This window comes from Coniosporium apollinis (genome assembly GCF_000281105.1).
Source record: "Coniosporium apollinis CBS 100218 chromosome Unknown supercont1.6, whole genome shotgun sequence".
NCBI classification, from domain to species: Eukaryota; Fungi; Ascomycota; class Dothideomycetes; genus Coniosporium; species Coniosporium apollinis.
In genome coordinates, this window is record NW_006913268.1 from 680,954 (window position 1) to 701,437 (window position 20,484).

The following is a 20,484-nucleotide window of genomic DNA, read 5'->3' on the forward strand; positions in this document are numbered from 1 at the left end:
CCATCATAATCTGCGGTGTTACTTTGGTGCTTGCTCTTCAGAGGTGGAGATGTGATGAACAAGCTTGTTAGTATCGTCCCACTGCCACGCTGCAGTGCGCCCGAAGTGTTACTCGCATCATCTCCGGAGTGCCGGCGACACAGACATGCGCCTTGTTGTGCCTCTGTGTTCCCCTTGTTGATGGTCGAATGAAGAGAGGCAGCCCCCCTTGCGTGGTGATGCCACTAAGCCTTATTCGGGCGCAACCAGGCGCGGGAGGCTTGAGAGACCGCCCACAATCCGTCGTTGCGGAAGCGCTGCCCCATAACATAGCGACCTTTAACTTGACTCCCCAGGTGGCGCAATACCCAGTAGCCTCGTATCTCTACATAGTTACTTCCCCTACATACCAAAGCGTTAGTTGAGGTAGGCTTCATTTACTTCTTGCGTCAAGAGCTGTACCGTACATCCCCGTGACTCCCAGTGCCTGCGTCCTGCATGCTGCATCCTTTCTGCAAGATCTCCGTCTAAGACATGTCGGTGCAACCTCTCCAGTCGTACGGCAGTTCTGTGCCTTGTCGTAAACCCAACGGTTGGTTGGCTGTCACCGATGCTGCACGCTGAGGTGTTGCCAGCCGAGACCAAGTTCGACAAATGCAATGGGCGATCGCTCTTTAAAAAGAGAGATGGATTGGTACTTGAGGTACTTGAATACTGGGGGCCTGTCTCGTACACGCCAGCTGAGCCGTTGCTTTCAACCTCTCTCCATCCTCCGCGTTTAGTGATTGACGCCGCTGACCATGATTCCATTAGGCGTGCTTGGATACCCTGCTGCTGGAGCGTCTTCAACTTCATTGAAAGAGCCATCTTTTTGGAGGCGGCCAAAGTCACCGAAGCTCAAGAGAATACAATCTCCGGCCAAGCAGAAGTTCGGCACCTCTGCAAGCATCCTTTCGTCGCCGGTCAGCTGCAGCAATAGCTTGAAGTCCTCGACCTCGCATTTTTCGCTCCAGGGCTCTCCCGTCTCCCCTAAAACCTCGAGCCTCTCTGTCAGTCCGACTAGACCAAAGCACGTTCCCATCTTAGTTCCACGCTATGTGCCAATCGTAATTCCCGACAGTCCCTGTTACTCTGGAGGAAGCAGTCCCTCGACAGCTTGCTACAGCACGCGGAGTGAGTGCCCAAGTACCTCTGAGCTCTCGCCTCCAGACCTAAAGGCATCAGCGGACTCTATAAGGTCCAAACGCAGGCATGTCGAGATCGTAATCCCGACTTGGGCACAACCGGTGCACACTTTGCCAGACTCGCCGCCAAGCTTACCCGCCCGCTCACCTCTCAGGAAATCAATATCAACGGCCTCGTCGAACCCTTTGTCCCCAGGCAAGATGTCACGACAGACGCCAAATGCCAGCAGGAGCAATACGATCGATTCTTCGACTTCGGCGCCTTCTCCCGATCAGCTTTACGCAGCATCACGCAAAGTCGCTAACACGGCCTACTGGTCCAGCGCACACAGTAGTCAGACTAGCTTACATAAGCTGAATACTCAAGAAAGTGCGCCCAGCGATGAGACTCCTCCGAGCGCCACATCACGTACACCAGTCTCTCAGTCGGCCGGGCCTTCTCCCGCTATGCAGCAAACCGCTGGGCTAGGAACTCCATCAAACTCCACTGCTGGACTCTCAGGCTTGGTATGCAATGTGCACCGAACTACTGGCAGGGAGCCGCGTCCTTTGGTAGGCGCCACTACCACAATCCTTGGGGACAAGCTGTACGTCTTCGGCGGGAGGAGACTCTCCAGGAGCAGACCGCAATTAACAGCAGATCTGTACGAGTTGGATCTCGTTCGACGGCATTGGACGAAGCTGGAGGCAAATGGCGATATCCCGTCCCCCCGATATTTCCACAGTGTTTGTGGTCTGGGTGATACGAAGCTCGTCTGCTATGGCGGCATGTCCCCAGCACCTGCACCTTCGGCCCAGTCCAATGCATCAAGCAGCTCCCAAGATCCGCAGCCGGAAGTTGTAGTTATGTCAGATATACACATATACGACGTGCCCACAAGGACGTGGATGAATGTGCCTACCTCAGACGGACCGCAAGGAAGATATGCTCACTGTGCTGCGATCCTTCCCTCATCTGCTGTCTTCTCCTCAGCCACTGCGCCACTGTCGGCGATACATCACAATCCTTCTTCGGCAGTTCCCCACCAAGGTTCAATAGGCGTTTCGCTTGACGGGACAGGTGGTGCCGAGATGGTAGTTGTCGGCGGTCAGGACAGCGCGAATCACTACATCGAGCAGATCAGTGTTTTCAATCTACGGAGCCTTAAATGGACGGCCACGAATACCCTCGGTCGGAGCTGTGGCGCGTACAGGAGTGTTGTTGCCCCTCTCAGCTCTGCAAATGCCGTGCAGATCGGAACCGGTCCCAGAAGGGACCACGAATCGAATTTTGATGACGAGGATGCTGAGGAGGCCGAGAATGCCGGATCCTCCATGCTAATATACTCGAACTACAATTTTATGGATGTCAAGCTTGAGCTCCAAGTCAGGCTACCGGACGGGACGTTGTCAGAAAAGCCCATGCACGGAAATTTCTCTCCGCCTGGCCTAAGGTTCCCGAACGGTGGCATTATAGACAACCACTTTGTTGTCAGCGGCACCTTCCTCACATCGTCAAAGCAGGAGTATGCCCTTTGGGCGCTAGACCTGCGGACACTGACGTGGAGCCGGATAGACGTAGGTGGTAGCATCTTCAGCCAAGGCAGTTGGAACAGAGGTATTCTTTGGAATAGAAGAAACACTTTTGTGATACTGGGCAACAGGAAGAGGAGTTTGGTGGACGACTACAATCATCGCCGGATCAACTTCACAAACATCTGCATGGTCGAGCTGGAAGCATTCGGCCTTTACGACAACCCTCGACGCGTTTCGCCTACATCTGGCTACCGCTCCGTCAGTTCGCCGATTCAGCTAAAAGAGCCGGAAACCACCGCTGGAGGCCGGCAACTCTCAAAAGCGGCAGCGGAGCTCGGAGAGATAGCTACCAGCATCCGCGAGGTAGCAGACATGGATTTCCTCGCCATCGGCGGCGAGCGCGTACCAGTCAACTCCCACATCGTCGCGCGGCGCTGGGGCCCCTACTTCAATCAGCTCCTCCGTGAAGGCGTCGCGACCCAAGACGGGACCGATACCGCAACGCTGCACCCAAGCATCGGCAGTCAGCAGTACCGCAACTCCAGCATAACAATCACGCCCAGCATCCGCACAGCAATAACGAGCTACTCGAACGCCACGACCGTAACCAACAACAACGACTCCGCATCCGCCACTCAATCCTCACCTTTCGAACCCCCCGACGCACGCTCGCCGAACCCGTCAACCCGACCTCGCACGTTCTACCTCCCGCACACGCAACTCACGATCCAGAGTCTAGTCCACTACCTCTATACCTCCGCCCTCCCGCCACAGAACAGCCCCCTCTGCACCCCGCAGATCCTCTGCTCCCTCCTCCAACTCGCACGCCCGTACCGCATCGACGGCCTCCTTGAAGCGGTCATCGAGCGCCTCCACAGCATCCTCGACGGCCGCAACACCGCCGCCATCTTCAACGCCGCGGCCATGGCGGCGGGCGGTGGCGAGGGCGTCGCGTTCTTCTCCAAAACAGGGACGTATCTCAGCACCGCGACTGCCACTGCCACTGCCACCGCCACGGCCTCGGCCACCGCGGCCAGCAGCAACGGCGCAGACGGCGTGGTCGGCGGCCTGCGCAGTCTACGCATCAACACGGATGTCACGAATGGGGGGAGTGTGGATAGCGGGCTGAGCAGCGCGAGCACGAGCACTAGTGCGAGCGACCTTGGCAGCTGGAGCGGGTTCGGGGACGAGAGGGAGGTTTGGGCGGGGGAACTGAGCGCGGTTGTTGGACTGCAGAAACGGGGGCTGAGGGGGTTGATGGAGGGGAGGAGGATCAGGGAGATGGGGAGGGGGGCCGAGGGCGCTGGTGGTGGGGGGGAGGGTGGTCGTGTGGGGTTGGGTATTGCGTAGGCGTGTTGGCGTGGCTGTGGTTTGTTTGGGTTTCGGGGTTTCGGGAGTGTGTGTGTGGGGAGGTTTGGATGTGTGTTGTTGGATATGAAGATGTAGGTGTTAGATGTGGTTCAGTCGATCTGTCATTGCGTTCCACGGCGGACGAACTTGTCCGCTTCTAACCTGGCGTCGTCCTGGGACACTCCATCGGGCACGATACTGACCTCCACGCCCGGTGTTTTTCAACCTTCCTTGCTCGATGTCCTAATCGCTTGAGGTTGCTCGAAAGAGTTTAGGGCGCCGCAGTGTAGTCATTGTTGGGTTTCCGACCGAACTTGCCAGCTCATGCTGCTTAAGATCGTTCATTCTGTTCTCGTCCCTCTTAGGACATCTTCGCCCGCATTGTCTCAGAGGAAGCAGCCAGATGGTGCAGCCTTTTCATACAGCGACCACCACCTGATACAACTGCTTGCACTGTCCAATGAACCAATCAGAGCAGAGCGCAGGGTACAGTCGCTGCTTAGACGCGCTTTTATTATCGTTTCTGTTTATTGATGCTGTCACTATGTCTACCTTAATCATCTCTACAAACACGTCTATTGGGTCAAGCCCCAGACGTTCCTCTAAGACCTCCCGGCCCTCTCAAACCACATCGCAATCCTCGCGCTCACTTTCAAGCAAAGGCGGCAAGAAAAGGGGCATCGCTCTTCGCGATCCCGCTTACGCATGGAAAGGACAGCAATCTACCTCCTGCCAATGAATACTGAACCCGGTAGTTGCGCGTCCCCTTGCACCTCCGCAAATACTCGCCGTACCGAGTTTCCGTCATCTGACTGCCTCCTTTCGCCCTCGGAAGCTACTCGGTAGTCGTGGCTGCGTTTGCGGCTGCTCGACAAGGCGGTGACGGCTGCGCTCCATTCGACGGTGCGAGGGGCCGTGGTGACGGGGACAGCGACATCCCCCGCACATGCGCGCTTGCGGCAGCGTGGCTAGTTGTGCGGCGTTAGCCGGATGGATGATGGAGTGTCGCCGAAGCGCGTTCATCTCTCTGCACTCGCCAGCCGAGGCGGGCTTTGCTTGTGGGTCACCGATTCAACAACCGCTGGACTGGAGATTGTAGTCGTGGTCATCGTCCCGACCGGCTTGATCCTTATGCCGTCATTCTGCGCACCACTGCCGAGCTCTCCTCCCTCCTCCTTTCCGACTTCCTGTGCGTCCATGCGACTCAGCTCCACACACTGCGTCTTCGTGATCTGCCACGGCTTTCCTCCACCAACCCCTGCTGCGCTTCCGGGCTCCTCTTCGAAATTCGTGTACGTCACCGAACTCGTCGTCGTTCCCTCACATGACCCATCCTCAAGACTGCGATACTTTCTCCCACTGCCGCTGCCGACTGGGCTCTTCCTCTCGATTCTAAAACTGACGAACGAGGGGCAAGATGAGTGAGGGGAGCGGTGACGAGAGCGCAGGGAGGAGGGTACGATGACCGAGAGGCGGGCCGAGACGCGGGAAAGCGTGGGAGAGATATGGCGAGAGACTAAGGGGCGGAGTGCAGGCGCACATGCGCAGATCTGAGAGCCGTCAGAAAGCGTTACACGCTTGTGAAAGGCTTTTTGAGAGGGAAAAGAGAAAGGGGAAAACCCACCATGGCCAAATCGATCTCCACCGCCGCCGCGATCCACAGGGGAAACGCATACCACATCTCGTCGTACGAATCCATAAGGCTCTTCCAAATAAAGCACGTCCTAATGATTCCCGCAAGCGTGACCACGAACCCCAAACTCAGCAGCATAACCACCCCAGCCATTTGCCGTCGCGGCATCTGCAACTTCACCACAATCGGAATCGGCAGGCTCGCCACCAGCAGATCCGCAATACAATTCACGATCCCCGCGCCCAGCGTGACCGGGCCCTCGGGGAGGCACTTCTGCAGCTGCGGCGGAAAGGCCCAGTACGCGGAGACGGGATTGCATTGGAAGACGGTCAGCGCGACGAAGGAGATGCAGATGCAGGCGTTGAAGGCGTGCGAGAGGTGGAGCGCCCAGGTGAACCACCGGTTCCCGGAGTCTCGCGTTAGGCGGTAGTAGAATTGGAGCAGCGACATGCGGATGAAGGTCGCGGCGAAGGTGAACATTATTTTGGCGGCGAATGCGATCCTGAGGGTGCCTGTGTGAGTGGAAGGGGGGGTTAGTATAATTTGGTTGATGTTGGGGAGGGAACGGGAAGGGAGAACGGACCCGGTATGACGCTCCATGGTATGTCCCATACATGTCTGTCCCAGCAGTACCGGGTGTTGGCGAGGAGGACGGTAGTAGTCAGGCCGATAGTCGCTACCTGAACGTTCAGAAAGGTCAGTCAACTCACGGTGATCGGATAGTAGAAGTTTTGGCATTGTGGAGAAGCGCTTTTATGAAGTCTTCGAGCCTGACGGACGGATGATGTGAATTTCCCTCACCAGAGCGGCACAGATGAAGTAGTCATCGGATCCAAACCAGCGCTTGATGTGTACCCGCGTGTAGATGCGCAATGCCACGGCGATGATCACCAGAGATATGAAGATAGAGTTGACAATCACTAGCGCCGGACCTCTCGTCTGCGGATGATCAAAGTTGGGGGACGGAAACGACAGATAGACGTCAATGGGAATATCACGCATCTTGCCATGCGTCTCGCTTCATCGACAAGCAGAACGTTGCAAAGAGGAGAAAAGGAACGAGCGTCGAGGATGCAGAAGCGAATGCCGCCGTTAAAGCAGAGGCGTGAGAAGTGTGCAGGGGAGCAGGACGAAGCGGAGGAGAGTGTTTTGGAGCAGTTGGGCCCGCATCCGGCCATCCTTGGACCAAGGACGCAAGGCGAGGATGCAACATTGACTTTTAGGGCGAGAAGCGCTGGTGCATCTGCCGCAGGGGAGCACGGCGCATGTTACACATTACCGGGCTGGTGGCTGGTGGCTGCTTGCGGGATGCTCCAGCATGCAAGGGAAGCGGAAGCTCCCAGCTCTCCAGGGATTTGTAATCTCTAGCCTTTTCCTGGACGGGAAATACTGCCAATGCATTCGGAGCTCTCTTTGCGCAATTTAGATGCAGCGCTTGTTTAGAGCGGTGCTTGGGTCCAGGTCATGGTGTCGATGCGGGTGGCTGAAGAGCCAAACACACGCCATGGCTTGCATGGTACAAGGGTCATCCATAGAAGGGCCGGATGCATTCCTTGCCGCATAGAGCCAATAACGATATCACTTGGCTCAGCGCTATGGTCTGAGTGGTTCGCTTCAGAGCGGAAAGCAGGGAGCGTATCCGGCCCTTCTATGGATGACCCGTGTACCGTGCAAGAATCTGGTGCGCCCGCAGATGCCGGCACATGTGCCGCCGCTTGTGGAGAGAGGAGCAGCCAATGCCCGGTGCTCGAGAGATGAGATGCGGTCTAGAGCCGTCATCGAGGTCATCGAGGCCATCGGCGTCGACAGAGGTGGGAATTAAACTTGAGGGCCTCTGCTCAGCCGGGGAAATCATGGCGAGATCGTAGCACACTTCAGCCTGTGGCCTGTGCCATCCTGTCGCCGATCTGCTGGCTGCGCGTGCGCGTTGCAGGTGTGTTTCACCTCAACCTCAACCTCAACCTCAAACGCGTTGGAGACACTTCGTTGAACGGGCTGCTGATGCGTGCCTTGTGGTCTTGCTGGGACGCTGTGTCCAGCGCCTTCGCTGGCAATGCTGAGGAACCGCCTGCATAGTACGTGAGTTACCCCGTTGCCCTACCGGCTCGTCGCTGTGGTCACTCCCCGAGAGAAACTGGCAATGTCATGTAAGGCGTGCGACTCAACTGCGCTGCCGTCAACGGGAACATCCAGAGCGGTATGACCTTGGCCTTGCGACATCGACCACTTCTTTGTAGCTGTTGGGAGCTCTGTTGTCGTGTGCCGCTCCTGCAAACTCCCGGTGCTGCGTCGCGCAAACTCAAAAATGTTCCGAGAAGAAACCGAGGCGAAGCATCGCAAATCGAGCTTGGAAGCGTCCCAGATCCGGGCGTTAGATGCAGGAACTTAGTCCCGAACTTTAGTTTTTAGTTCCCATCCGCACGCGGAGACAGCCATCAACTCCGCAAGAGCTTTGAGGCCTTTCCTCGGTAGATGCTACAACAACGGAGACGTTTCTGGGTTGACGCGCAGCTGTAGCCGCGCCGTCTTCGAGTACAGCCTCTGGCCACGTCCGATGAACAGACTGCAGGCGGCATCAAGGTATATCTATTGCTGGTATATGATCTGGCTAGTTCGGAAGACGCGTATACCCACCGCGTTGGCTAGTGATTGCTCCGGGACAATGTTCGAAATATCGGAAAGCTACTATGCTGACTATCCGTCGGGCGTGGCCAGCAGCTGTGCTAGGACGCTTCATACGTCCCAAGACTGTCGCCTTCATCGCGGCTGTTCGCAGTTGCCACAACGCCCGATGCTGTCCTGCGAGATAGCATCGGGGCAGGCATTCCCTTCATCCCATCCTTCGTCTGCTCTCAACGTTCACTCACCGCATCGTATACCAGAGCATGCACCCCGTCTCGGTCGCCAAACTCCTGTGTACTTTCATCTTGCTACCTTTTCTCCATCCTTGCGGTCCTTTGTATCTTACATCTTTCTTGAACGTCTCGCATCAAACCGTCTACTGAACAGGCCCCGTGCCAGACCCAAGACGTCAGACTTGACACCAGTCTGACAGAAGCAGGTGAGGGTTGCCTATGATGCGGCTGCTCGATGGCTTCTCCCGAAGAAGGACCTCTTGCGGCTGTCTCAGAACGGTAGACGAGGTTAGCAACATTGGTAGTAATGACACAAGAAGCTAGAAAGCAGGCGGGTGTTATGCGTGGAAGGGTCGCTCGATCAGACAAGCTTTTCGAGATTGAGGAAGCGATTTGGCTGGCCAGCAGCCGCCGCGTGCCCAAAACAGCAGCACCTGGAGGGTTTTGCTTTTGCTTCTCAACATCGAATATGAGATGGTAGACACTTAGATGAAGAGGTATTGGATGTGGGTTGCTGCTACCACTGGATATATATGAAACTCTTTTGCCTCTCTCTAACCCCGAGCCCCTGTTGCTGTCACTCACGCACAACATCCCAGAATGAACTTTTGCATCCGACACGTCACGTCCAGATGCCCCCCGCATACTCCCCTCTAAGCATCCTGATCCAACCCCAACCCCTCCTTCGCCGGGACAATCCGCAGCGTGTTCGTATGCCCCATGCCGCCCCTCCAGCCCTGCACGCAAATGACCGCATCCCCCTTGTTGAGCACGCCAAGCTTGATGGCATTCATGATGCCCCACTCGAGCCTCCTGTCGACGTCCTCCTGCCAGGGCGCCTCCTTGAAGTCCGGCTTCTTCTCCGGGAAGTAGAAGGGGTACACGCCGCGGTAGAGATGCGAGTAGCGGCTCGCGCGCGCGTTGCGTGTTACCATTATTATGGGGCACACGGGGCGGTATTTGGAGACGAGGCGGGCGGTTGTGCCGCTGTGGGGGGGTGGTGGTTAGCGGGTTGTTCTTCCGCAGGTTCTCTTTGGTAGTGGGTCTGGTTTGAGAGGGGGCATAGGAAAAAAAGAATTCCTTACCTGGTGGTCAGGACCAGGATGGCACCGGCATTCTGCTCGAGCGAGGCGCTCACGGCAGCCATGGCGCACGTCTCCGTCGTCGGGCATGGCACCGGCGCCAGCTTCCTCAGCTCGTCGAACGCGTTGACGTACGGGATGGCCACCTCGGCCAACAAGCATGTATCGTGCATCATCGTGACGGCCTCAACCGGGTAGTTACCCTTGGCCGTCTCACCGCTCAACATGACGCAGTCCGCACCGTCGAGGACGGCATTACCAACATCGCTGACCTCCGCGCGAGTCGGACGGGGATTGTATGTCATAGACTCCAACATCTGAGTAGCGCAAATAGCGGGCTTGCCGGCGATGTTGCACTTTGTGATCATCATCTTCTGTGCGATAAAGACCTGGGCAGGCGGAATCTCGATGCCGAGATCGCCTCGGGCGACCATGACGCCGTCGGTCTGCTTCAGGATCTCGTCGAAGTTGTTGACGCCCTGCTGGTTCTCGATCTTGGAGATGATCTGGATGTCCTTGCCGTCCTCGCCGAGCACCTCGCGGATCGCCTTGACGTCCTCGCCGCGCCGGATGAAGGAGGCGAAGATCATGTCCACGCCGTTCTTGACGCCAAAGCGGAGGTCGGCTTTGTCCTTTTCGGAGAGCGCGGGCAGGTCGATGTCGGTCTTGGGCAGGTTGACGCCTTTGCGCGAGGAGATCTTGCCGTTGTTCATGCATTTGCAGCGCAGGGTTTGGGCGTCTACGACGTCAAGGACGGTGAAGGAGAGGACGCCGTCGTCGACGAAGATGATGCGGCCTTTTTCGATGACTTTAGTTATATTTTTGTAATCGACGTACCTAGAGCAGTGGCCCGGGTTAGCCGTAATGCGTAAACGTGGGCGGAATTGGCGAGTACGCCAGGCCATGCTCAGAGTCGGGCCTTACATGTTCTCCTTGTCGCTGGCAGTGGCGTATTTCTCGTCGGTGGTGATGTTGAGCTCGTCGCCCGCGCTGATGGGAATATCCTCATCGTTCACAGTGTTGCCAGTTCGGATCTCTGGTCCTTTCTGGTTGCCAGGCTTGTGTCAGCGCCTTAACATTATAGCGATGGTGATGGGAACGCACGGTATCCAAAGCAATAGCCAACGGTCTGCCAGCCAGCTCGCGCTCAGCCTTGCGCGCGTTGTCGACGACCGATTGGTGGTACTGAAAGTAGCGAATGGGTCAGCATGTGCGTTTTCTCCGAGTGTTTACGAGCTCGCTCGTAGCAGACTACCCACCTCGTATGAGCCATGGGAGAAGTTCATGCGAACGACATTGAGACCAGCTAACGCCGGTCAGATTCTACGCTTGTATCTGGCGACACTGGACGAGCACACCTTTGCGGAGGAGGTTAATCTTCTCCGCGGAGTTTGTCTTGGGGCCTGCAAAAGATCAAGTTAGCTGCGGGAATCTAGAGAGATGGTTGAAAGCTCTGGAAAAAGCTTCAATCAGGCTCTAGGCGTACCGATGGTTCCGATGATGGAGGTGCGGCGGTAGGCCCTCAAGGGCGTGTATTCGGTGTTCAGCTGCGAGAGCCACTCGATTCTCGTGCGGCCAGCACTGAGGTGGTCCAGAGCGTTTGCCATCTTGTCTGTCGTTTCTCTTGTGCGAATTTTCTTCAAGTTGTAGGTAGAGGGGTGTTGTTGAGGGCCCCCTGTAGCTCAAAATACTGTTGACATTTTTTTAGTTTACCAGAGCTCCGTCGGACTTCAAGGCGGGGCCGACTCACGATTCACGGCTCAAACGATGCAGATGGTGGTTACTTTTGAGAAGAGGAAGCTGCAGAGAGATGATCTGAATGCAGGTTTTCAGGTCTCAGGTCTCAGGTCTCAGGTCTCACTCAGCGGAAAAGAGTGTTGAGCGGGTTGAAGAAGCAAAGGCTGCGCACCCCTCCATCCAAGGGATCCCTTGGCCTTGACGTCGGGTCCGTGTGCAGACGGGAAGAGACCTGAGTGAGCCTGAGTGAGCCCCACCTTGATTGCGATAAGCGCCAAACCAGCATTGCTGATTGCTGCCTCAGGCTGCATTCGAGCTCCAGCTCACGTGTCGGCCTGAGACGAGCTGGCGGCAGGACTCCATTGCTTGAACCACCACGGTTCCGCTGTCCTGTCAACGCCGCATATCCAGCCCTATCACCAATCCTCCTCAGAACTCCCGCTAGCTGCGCCCCTGAAAGGCTTAAACACTGCCAGACACGATAGATCTGCTGCACTTTGCGCACCCATCCGAGCCATGGTTGTACGTAGGCCGCTGCCTGCTTAGCTTGGTGGTCGACAGTTTCTAACAGCATGTAACAACAGCTCGGCCGGCTAGCCCACTACGCGTTCGATGCTGTCCTCTGTAACTATCCCTGCACCCCACCTCATAAACCTGTGCTAACAGAACCCCCCCAGTCTCCGCCTTCCTCGCTGGTGTAAAGCGCTCAACCGGTCTCACGTATGCCCTCCCACCTCCCGCATCCCCCCAGTATCCCCGTTGTACCAGCCCATGACTGTACCAAGATTGGAGTGGCCTCGCAACCCACCCAAGTGGATGAGCTAACTGACCACAGCCCCAGCCTGCGATCAGACAGCTTGGCCGAATCACCGAAGCTCCGCAGCTGGATCGAGACGTATCTGGGCGTGGGTGAGGTCATAATGGACCAGAGCGTCGCGATTATGAGCTCGAGTGGGTATTTTGAGCGGAAGAGGTGATGGGACCGACAGAGGGAGGGGGTTTGAAAACCCGGCGAGATGTGCGTTGAAGAGGGACAAGGATAAGAGTGCAACAGGATAACGAACGGCGTTAGGGATGGAAGGATACCTCAGGGCAGTGGGAAAGTAGCTATGCTGCTTAACGGTTTGTGTACATTCAGCTTGGGAATGCATCCTGCGCATGCTGTGTATTCATTTGCGCCTTTCGAGACTCTAATTCCATTCCGTTATTATCTCACTTCACCGACTCGATGCGCAACGCTTTAAAAAACAATGGTTAGGACCATGATGCAGAAGCTGGTGTGTTGCACGAAGACTTGACGTTTGGCCGCGTATTCTGTGTCAAAAAACGCGTACATAAGTCCCAGAACGCCAGCCCAGTAAGTCTTCCAAACCAAGCACACGCTCATCTATTCCCGAAGGCAGAGCATCTGACAACCCATCACAAGAACTTCCTGTCCGTCGCCTCGAGACGCGCCAACAGCGCCTTCTTACGCTCATTCACCTCCTCCTTCCCCCTCACTTTCTTCGCCCCACAATACTCCTTGACGCACCTACACCGTCTGCGCGCCTTGCACCCGCACCGATCCTCCTCCGCCGCCTTCTCGCCCAGCCAAGGCCACGTCCGGTCCACAAACGCCGCGTCCTCGGCATCGAGCGGCTTCGCGGTTTTGCCGTCAACCAACTCGCTGCGGTCTTTGTAGAACCTCTTGATGTTGTCCGGGTGGCGCGACATGTCGGCGAACCCGGCCTCGCGGATTGTTCTGCGGTTCCAGGCTTCGATGCTGGCGATTTGGGAGGTGAGGGAGGGGAGCCAGGATAGGGAGGCGAGGCGCAGTGCTTGCGCTTTTTTTGAGCATTGGGATCTGGAGGTGGGAGGTCCTGCGGGTTTGATGCTGGAATCCGGTTGTGCCGCATTGGAGATATGACGAGAGTTGAGCTTCAGAATCAGCTTCGCGGCTTTGCGGGGCGGTGTTGATGGGTGGGTTTCCGTGCCCCAGTCGCCGGTTGCTTCGTCGTCTCTTGTGCGCTTGAGGTTGATTCTGATCATCGTTTTTGGAGGAGAGATTGATATGTGAGAGGTATGAAGAGGTGAGGTGAGTGGTGGATTGTGTGGGTGTCTGTGTTTTTGGAACGGAAAGCTCTCTGTGGGCACAGTGCTGCCTTTATCCTGCCTGCTACGCAGCGCGTGAGCGTCCAGATCACGCATTTGCTAACTCGCTCAGACGCCCTGAAGTGAAAAGCAGTTCTTTGGTTCAACAGCCACGTTAAACCGCTTTGGGCGCTATCGTACTCGATTTCTGGGGGACCGACCCACACTTTCACTCGAACACCATGGCATCCACTTTTCGCTCTCATCAACTTCATACTTTGTCTACGAAGATCCGAACAAGCGACGCAAATTTTTTGAATGATTGGCGACGGCACAAGAAGCCGGCATCAGCAGGCACAAGAGAAGATCGATTCTTATCGGTGGTTGATGGTGACGCCCAATCGGCGCGTCAGGATACTTCAGCATATTGGCAATAGTAAGAATCCGGTGAGGAAGCTGCGATACATCACTCGCTACACGTTCCTCCCAGGTTCCTTCCCAATACGCTTCCAACGCTGAAATCCCTCAATCTCCAACCCCCCGCATTCAAATCCGACTCCATAAACTCAGAAGCCCCAACGTCCCAGCCCGCTCTTCTGCCCGCCTCGCCCTTCCCGCAACCAATCTAGCATGGATGCGTCGCGCAGCCTCCATATCCTCTTCCTGCTTCGTCGCGAAATAGACCTGCGGCTCCTTCAGCTGCTCCTTCTCCGCCTTGGGGCCAGCCACAGGAGCCGCCGTGAACCTGTTGCTGGGTCGCGGCGGCAGCGGCACCAGCACACCCACCACCTTGCCGGCCTCTCGCAGCTTCTTCTCCACGGCAACCTTAGGTGCAGGAGAGGTCGTGGCCTTGCTGCTGCTGGTGGATGGAGCAGCATTGGTTGCAGGGCGAGGCTTGAGTTTCAGCTTCAGCTTTGTCATGCCGGGCGCTGGCTTCTGCACTTTAGGGCCGCCTTTGGCGGTGCGGAGCGCGTCTTTCGGCATGAGTTCCGCCATCGCCTCTGCATACTTGACCGTAGGTTTTCGAGCGCGGTTCGAGCGGCGAGTGGGCTCCATGGGACTGGTGCTATTGTCGGGGTCGAAGGGGCGGAGAGAGTGATTTTCGTTGTTGACGGTGGGGATTTTGGATGAGAGGTTGGTGGTGTGATTTGGAGCAGTGGTTTTCGAGCCAGTGGGATTTGAATGTGCTTGAAGGGTTGATTGTGCGGTTGATGCGGAAAGTGCGGCGATTATATGTGTTTCTTGAACTTCGCTCAGACATTGCTAACTCTGGTTCACGAGAGAAGGCTACCAAACTTGAACTTTACGAAGCGATCGTACCCTTATCGAACATCGTACGAGAGAAAAACAGTCGAGCCGAATTGGACTTGTAGTATTGTCGTGGCTAGCGTACCAGACTGACTTCGCACCATATAACACAAGAGTCCCTCCCGCAGCCAAAACCCCTTCTTGCATCGATCTTCCAAAGTATCCTCGCTGCAGAATCCACATCAGCGAAAACCACTACCAATTCTTGCTACACAATCTGTACACGATCAGCATCAAGCAAACATCACCACCAACCCACCACCGACTCTTCTATTCCATCATCATCATGTCCGTATCATCCTTCTCGTCGTCAGATCGCAGCACATCATCCTCGTCATCATCAACAGCACCATCCACACGCGCCTCCCTCACCTCATGGGACCGTTACCTCCACAACCTCCACACCCACACCCAAACACAGGCCGAGAACGACGCCTACAACCGCGCCATCCACATCAGCCACCTCATCAGATACTACGGCCACAGCGACTGGACATGCGTACCCGCGCTCGAAGACAGCGACCTGAGCGTGCACGACTTCAACGAGGTGCTGCACGGTCCGCGCGGCGGGAAGTATGTACTGCGGCAGTGGGTCATGTTCGGCGACGGCGAGCGCGCCTTCGAGGTTTGCAGGAGGGGGGGACGGAGAGTCTACGCGTCCGTTGAGGCGGGGATAAAGAAGGGCCTGGCGGAGGACAAGAGGCGGAGGGAGGAGGAGGAGCCAGTGGAGGAGGCGAGGCGGGCGGATCGGGGGCGTGGAGGGCGGGCGAGTGGCGATGTGGGGAGGGGTGAGGAGGGCGATGCGGACAGAGCGCGGGAAAGGAGGGACACGTTGGCTGGATCGCGATTTCCAGTGTGTCGAGACGAGCTGGCGGACGCTTCGCTGTGTCGATGGTCTGAGCGGACGGGTGCAGAGGCAACAATAGCGCAACAGCTGGAGGACCTGATGTACTATTGAGAAGACATCGCAATGGACTTGGACAGAGATTTTGTTCTAATATAGAATAAGCCTATCGGTCTGCTGTACTTGAAGCGAAACTCCTCCAACTGTACGTTACACTCCACACTAGAGGAAAGTGCGCAACAGCTTTAATACCCCTGCCTTTTTCCAATCTGAGCAGCCACGTTGTGAACATGCTGCGGGTTGTGTCAAACGCTAAATATTCAGGCAACATTGCAACTCTAGCAGGACACTCTTCGAAATGTGACCGCGCCAAGTGTGTCCCGCGACTTTTGCAAGTTTTCCTTGACATACGTCGCGTCATAGCCCGGTGGTCATAAAGGCCTCACGAAGCGCTCACAGCTATCGGGGAATGTAGCAGAAGTCGCAGCACACATTGTGGCGCAAGCCTCGCCTAGAGAGCGTGGCGTGAACTTCCGGTACGTTGCCTGCTACTAAGTGGAGCAGAGACAGGCCCTCTCGATTCATACAAAAGATGAAATTCTAAGTTGGATGAATCCGTCGAGTAGGCATCAGAGAGGTGATGTTGAAAGACGGGAGTGCTGCAAGCCTCAGCGGCCCGCGCCGTGCCATCCTGCATGGTTCTGTGCGCGCCCAAAGCTCCCTCCATAGCGTCACTTCTGTGACAACCTCCCGTCATTGGCACGAGCTATCAAGAGTTTCAAGCAAGCGTAGCTATTCCATAGCCAATTTCGACATCCGGTGCGGACTCCGCTACAACCTGGAACTGCTATACAGCGAGCAGCAATTAGGGGATTCTCCGCTATACACAGCCCCAAACTTACGCACTAGACGGAAAGGAAGAGCAGCGTGAAACCAGGACCAGTCAGCGATATGGGCAGGAGTATGGGTTGGGCAGCGCAAGACCCACTACAGTGTACAGCTTCGCAACCCTCCAGACGAGTACCTGCTACCGTCAGCTCTCACCTTCCCTTCACGCCAACACCACCCTCAACCTCAGCGATTCTCCACCAGCTCCGCCGCAGAAGCGCAGTATCGCCGCCGCGATGCAGCACGCGAGCTTTCTCATCCGAACCATCCTCCACCCCACCGCAGGCAGCACCACGCACACCCCCCGCACCAGCCAACTCCGTCTCCGTCCCCCCACCCACGCCCTCAAGCTCCTCGTCTTCCTCTCCCTCCAGCAGAGCACAAGTACCACCGAAAACGCCCCCGAAGCAAGCCGACAAGGTTCCCATGCCCCAACCTCTACCCTTCCAGAACGCGCCGGCGTCGAAGCCACAACCCTCTATATCGCCCAAGGAGTGGAATGCCTTCGCGGTGTCCCAACTGTCTGCGCGCGGAGGACCGGGCGCAGGGGCCACGAGCACGCGGAAGATGGATCAGAAGGTCGGCTGGGAGGAGAGATACAGGACGAGGTCCAGGAAGTATGCGTAGCGTCTTTCCCCAGATTGTCACAATGGGAAGATTCTTGCCTAGTCCAACGGTCCTGCGAGCACGGAGAAACACCCACAAGTAATAGTTTGCTGACATTTTTTTGCTGCGCAACAGCTGGTTGAAGGGCATGGTGGCGCTGCCGATTGCGATCGTGTTGAGCTATGAGCTACACAGGAGATGTAGGTTATCCCGGTGTTTTAGATCCCATACGCACACCTTTCGTTGCTTTCTCTGGAGCTTTTGCATGATGTGGGAATGCAGTGATGCTGACAGGCCTGTGCGTAGTCATCCTTGGGGAAGGGCAAAAGAAACTCGTGAGACCGGAGGATGTGCCGGAGACGAAGCCGCATCCGGTGGACCTGCTGATCGGGGATGAATGAGTTCAGCAGTTGGATGGTGTAGTTGTGTTGATGGGAATGTGTGAAATGTAAAATTGTGGATGTGTTCGATACTCCGCAGCAGGGCGTTGGGGACGGTAATGTACCTACCATCAAGGGCGAAGGCGATGCAGCATCCCTACGCGGCTCGCATCACAACAAGGTATTGCAAGACGATGACTATGATCAGCCGCAGGTCATAATTTCAGCGGACTGCACAGTTGAGCTGACGCCAGAGATAGTGTAGCCAAATTCTTAAAACGTATGTATACAAGCACTGCAGATGCTCCGTGTGCCCCGCGCCCGAACACCACTCCTTCACAGCTATCACCTTACAATTTCATACCCAGCGCCTTGTGCACTCTCAGCGCCTGCCTAATGCTCAAATCCAGCATGATCTCCTCGCTGCCACCCGGGATAGCATACGCCCTAACATCCCTATACAGCCTCTCAACCTTCGCGCCCTGCCCACCCCTCGAGTAACTGAGCCCGCCAAAGATCTGGCTCGCTTCCCTAGCGCAGAACTCAAACGTCACAGTAGCCTGAGCCTTGAGGCCCGCAATGGCGCCGCCGAGCTTGAGCATGGCTTCCATCTCGCCCATCTTCTCGCACTGGTAGATCATGTTCTCGAGCCAGTTATACGAGGCCTCGATCTGCCGCGCCATGTGGGCCAGCTTGAGGCGGATGACGGGGTGGTCGATGAGCTTCTTGCCGAAGGTGCGGCGCTTGTGGGCGTACTTCATGGATTCTTCGTAGCAGACGCGGGAGAAGCGGAGGCATTGGATTATTATGCCTATGCGTTCGTCTGGTGGGGTGGTGTTAGCGAAGCTCGCTTTTCATGACAGCAGAAGGAACAGGGATCGGATATGGGGCGACATGAACTTACGGTTGAAGTTTGTCATGAGGACCTTGAAGCCCTGGTTCTCCTTGCCGATGAGGTTCTCGACGGGCACCTTGACGTCCTCAAACGTCACGTAGGTGGTTCCGCTGCTCCAGACGCCCTGGCAGTCCATCTTGCGCGTGCTGACGCCGCCAAAGTCCCGCTCAATCAGCAGCACACTGACGCCGTTCATGCCCTCACCGCCCGTACGGACAGCCGTCGTGAAGTAATCGGACCAGATGCCGTTCGTGATCCACTTCTTCTCGCCGTTAACAATATAGTGTTTCCCATCCTCGCTGAGCTTAGCCTCGCACGTTAGGTTCGCAACGTCGCTGCCCGCATCCGGCTCCGTGATCGCAAGACAGATGCGCTTGTCGCCGTTCAGGATCCCCGGCATGAGCCGCTCGACCAGCGCCTTCTTGCCGTGCTTGACCAGCGGCGGCGCGCCGATGCCGAAGCCCCCGATCAGGTTCCACACCAGCCCGCCGGACCCGGCGCGTGATATCTCGTCCGTCAAGAGCATCTCGTGGAAGAGATCCCACTTCTCGGGCGGCACGCTCTTGACGCGGTTTTGGGTCAGGTGGGTGGGGTAGTGCACGCCCATGAGCCCGGCGAGGTAGCCGCGCTCGCCCATCGCTTTGTAGATGGAGTCGGGCACCTTCCGGCCCTCGTCCCATTCCGTCACGTTGGGCATTATGTCGGCCTCGACCCAGGCGCGGACTTCGTTGCGGAGGTCGGCGTGGGACTGGTTGAAGTAGGGCGAGTGGTACTGGGGCCAATTAGCCGGGAGTCCGCACCCAGGAAGGCTGAAAGATGATGCATACTGATTGATACCATGACGGATCTGCGTAGGGAACCAGATCGCCATACTGATCCAGTGCTTCTGCTTCCTCTTTTGTGGCTTGGAAGTTTGGCGCAGCGGAGACAGTACCTGGCTCGGCTTTTGGTACCACTTGTGCTTGCTTCTCCTCCGGTGGCGGCGTTGCTGGGGGTGTGGGGGGCGCGGCTTTGGTGTCTAGTGATCCGACTTGTAGCTGCTCCCGGTACTTCTTGAGGATGGACTCGTTGTGGTATTTCCAGAACTGCTTGGAGGCGTCCTTGCCGCCCACTCGCTGGAGAACTGGATAGAAGGTCAATAACGGCTGTTGAAGGTTGCTGTGGATGGCTTACTCTTCTTGCCGCCTGGGACATGTTAGCTATTCTCCTATAATCTGTCTCAAGACTGTCTGTATGCTTACCCGGATGCTCCTCCTGGAAGTTGGTTAAATCATACACGTCCTCATCCACGATGATCCAGAGATCATCGGGCTTCTTGTGCGCCGCCACATCGTCCTTGGAGAAACGCTGCGACATTGTTGCAGTTGGATGACGGGTCTAGGGAGGTACAGCCAAATGTAGATGGGCAAGAAGCACAGTCGATGCGAAGATGTTTTGGTTCAGACAATGAATGGCAGGTGACCGGATTAATAGCTCTCAGCTGTTCGGCTCTCGGCGCGTCTTCACATGTCAGTCCTATTCACCCACGAGATCTTCCCCGGCGCGGACTCTTAAGCGGAGCCGTCTGGGGAAGGGACTTGATGTCCGTCCTGACAGCTTACCGGACGCCTTTCTGAGCTTCACGATTGGCTAAGAACATGGACTAAGCAGTCCTCATGAGACCAACGCCGGCTGTCGCATCGACTCGAGCTAACGTCATTCTTTGTTTCCGCCGAGGTAACTTCTTAGCGCGATATCGATATCAGACGCACGCGGAACGAGCACACGTGCATTCCGGGATCTCATCTCCGAACTCTATTTAGTTTACCTTGACGGCTTGACGGACCTCAAGGGTCTTTTACAAGCCTTGTGAGGGGAAGGTTGAGTGCTTCAGCATGGGTTTCAGCGTGAGAGGCTTGATTGAGCACGAGAGTAGCATACTGCAATCTAAACCGACCGGATCTACATGCTCATGAATATATCTATGTACTGCAACTAGCTGTGTACAATTGCTCGTCGAGCATTACCAGCAGGCTGAATGGGTATACAAGAGAGAAGGACCAGAGATCGTGGGGGAGTAGGTCCAGCCTATATCGAAGTTGTCAGTCATATGACACAGCATCAGGGCCTAGTAGATCTTCAGATCAACGACCGATACTCGGTAGACCTTTTTCTTTAT

At 56.3% G+C, this 20,484-nt stretch overlaps 8 protein-coding genes across 8 annotated transcripts; 3 read left to right on the top strand and 5 right to left on the bottom strand.

The window, feature by feature from the left end:
• Window positions 1–1,364: 1,364 nt before the first annotated feature.
• Window positions 1,365–4,028, top strand: W97_01862 (uncharacterized protein; the record flags this gene model as incomplete). The annotated part of the gene is made up of 1 exon (XM_007779765.1): window positions 1,365–4,028. One exon carries the CDS (start codon window positions 1,365–1,367, stop codon window positions 4,026–4,028), a length of 2,664 nt encoding a protein of 887 aa, XP_007777955.1.
• A 1,019-nt stretch (window positions 4,029–5,047) lies between these two features.
• On the bottom strand, window positions 5,048–6,663 carry W97_01863 (uncharacterized protein; the record flags this gene model as incomplete). Its single annotated transcript, XM_007779766.1, has 4 exons — window positions 5,048–5,578; window positions 5,653–6,173; window positions 6,245–6,341; window positions 6,463–6,663. 4 exons carry the CDS (start codon window positions 6,661–6,663, stop codon window positions 5,048–5,050), a joined length of 1,350 nt encoding a protein of 449 aa, XP_007777956.1.
• A 2,506-nt stretch (window positions 6,664–9,169) lies between these two features.
• On the bottom strand, window positions 9,170–11,205 carry W97_01864 (pyruvate kinase; the record flags this gene model as incomplete). Its single annotated transcript, XM_007779767.1, has 7 exons — window positions 9,170–9,503; window positions 9,602–10,435; window positions 10,523–10,644; window positions 10,703–10,783; window positions 10,858–10,904; window positions 10,957–11,001; window positions 11,085–11,205. The coding sequence occupies 7 exons, from the start codon at window positions 11,203–11,205 to the stop codon at window positions 9,170–9,172; spliced, it is 1,584 nt and encodes a 527-aa protein (XP_007777957.1).
• Window positions 11,206–11,851: 646 nt separating this feature from the next.
• Window positions 11,852–12,312, top strand: W97_01865 (uncharacterized protein; the record flags this gene model as incomplete). The annotated part of the gene is made up of 4 exons (XM_007779768.1): window positions 11,852–11,857; window positions 11,920–11,959; window positions 12,013–12,055; window positions 12,177–12,312. 4 exons carry the CDS (start codon window positions 11,852–11,854, stop codon window positions 12,310–12,312), a joined length of 225 nt encoding a protein of 74 aa, XP_007777958.1.
• A 442-nt stretch (window positions 12,313–12,754) lies between these two features.
• On the bottom strand, window positions 12,755–13,363 carry W97_01866 (uncharacterized protein; the record flags this gene model as incomplete). The annotated part of the gene is made up of 1 exon (XM_007779769.1): window positions 12,755–13,363. One exon carries the CDS (start codon window positions 13,361–13,363, stop codon window positions 12,755–12,757), a length of 609 nt encoding a protein of 202 aa, XP_007777959.1.
• Window positions 13,364–13,951: 588 nt separating this feature from the next.
• On the bottom strand, window positions 13,952–14,461 carry W97_01867 (uncharacterized protein; the record flags this gene model as incomplete). The annotated part of the gene is made up of 1 exon (XM_007779770.1): window positions 13,952–14,461. One exon carries the CDS (start codon window positions 14,459–14,461, stop codon window positions 13,952–13,954), a length of 510 nt encoding a protein of 169 aa, XP_007777960.1.
• Window positions 14,462–14,999: 538 nt separating this feature from the next.
• Window positions 15,000–15,671, top strand: W97_01868 (uncharacterized protein; the record flags this gene model as incomplete). Its single annotated transcript, XM_007779771.1, has 1 exon — window positions 15,000–15,671. The coding sequence occupies one exon, from the start codon at window positions 15,000–15,002 to the stop codon at window positions 15,669–15,671; it is 672 nt and encodes a 223-aa protein (XP_007777961.1).
• Window positions 15,672–17,781: 2,110 nt separating this feature from the next.
• On the bottom strand, window positions 17,782–19,682 carry W97_01869 (acyl-CoA dehydrogenase; the record flags this gene model as incomplete). Its single annotated transcript, XM_007779772.1, has 4 exons — window positions 17,782–18,254; window positions 18,336–19,098; window positions 19,154–19,449; window positions 19,553–19,682. 4 exons carry the CDS (start codon window positions 19,680–19,682, stop codon window positions 17,782–17,784), a joined length of 1,662 nt encoding a protein of 553 aa, XP_007777962.1.
• Window positions 19,683–20,484: the final 802 nt, after the last annotated feature.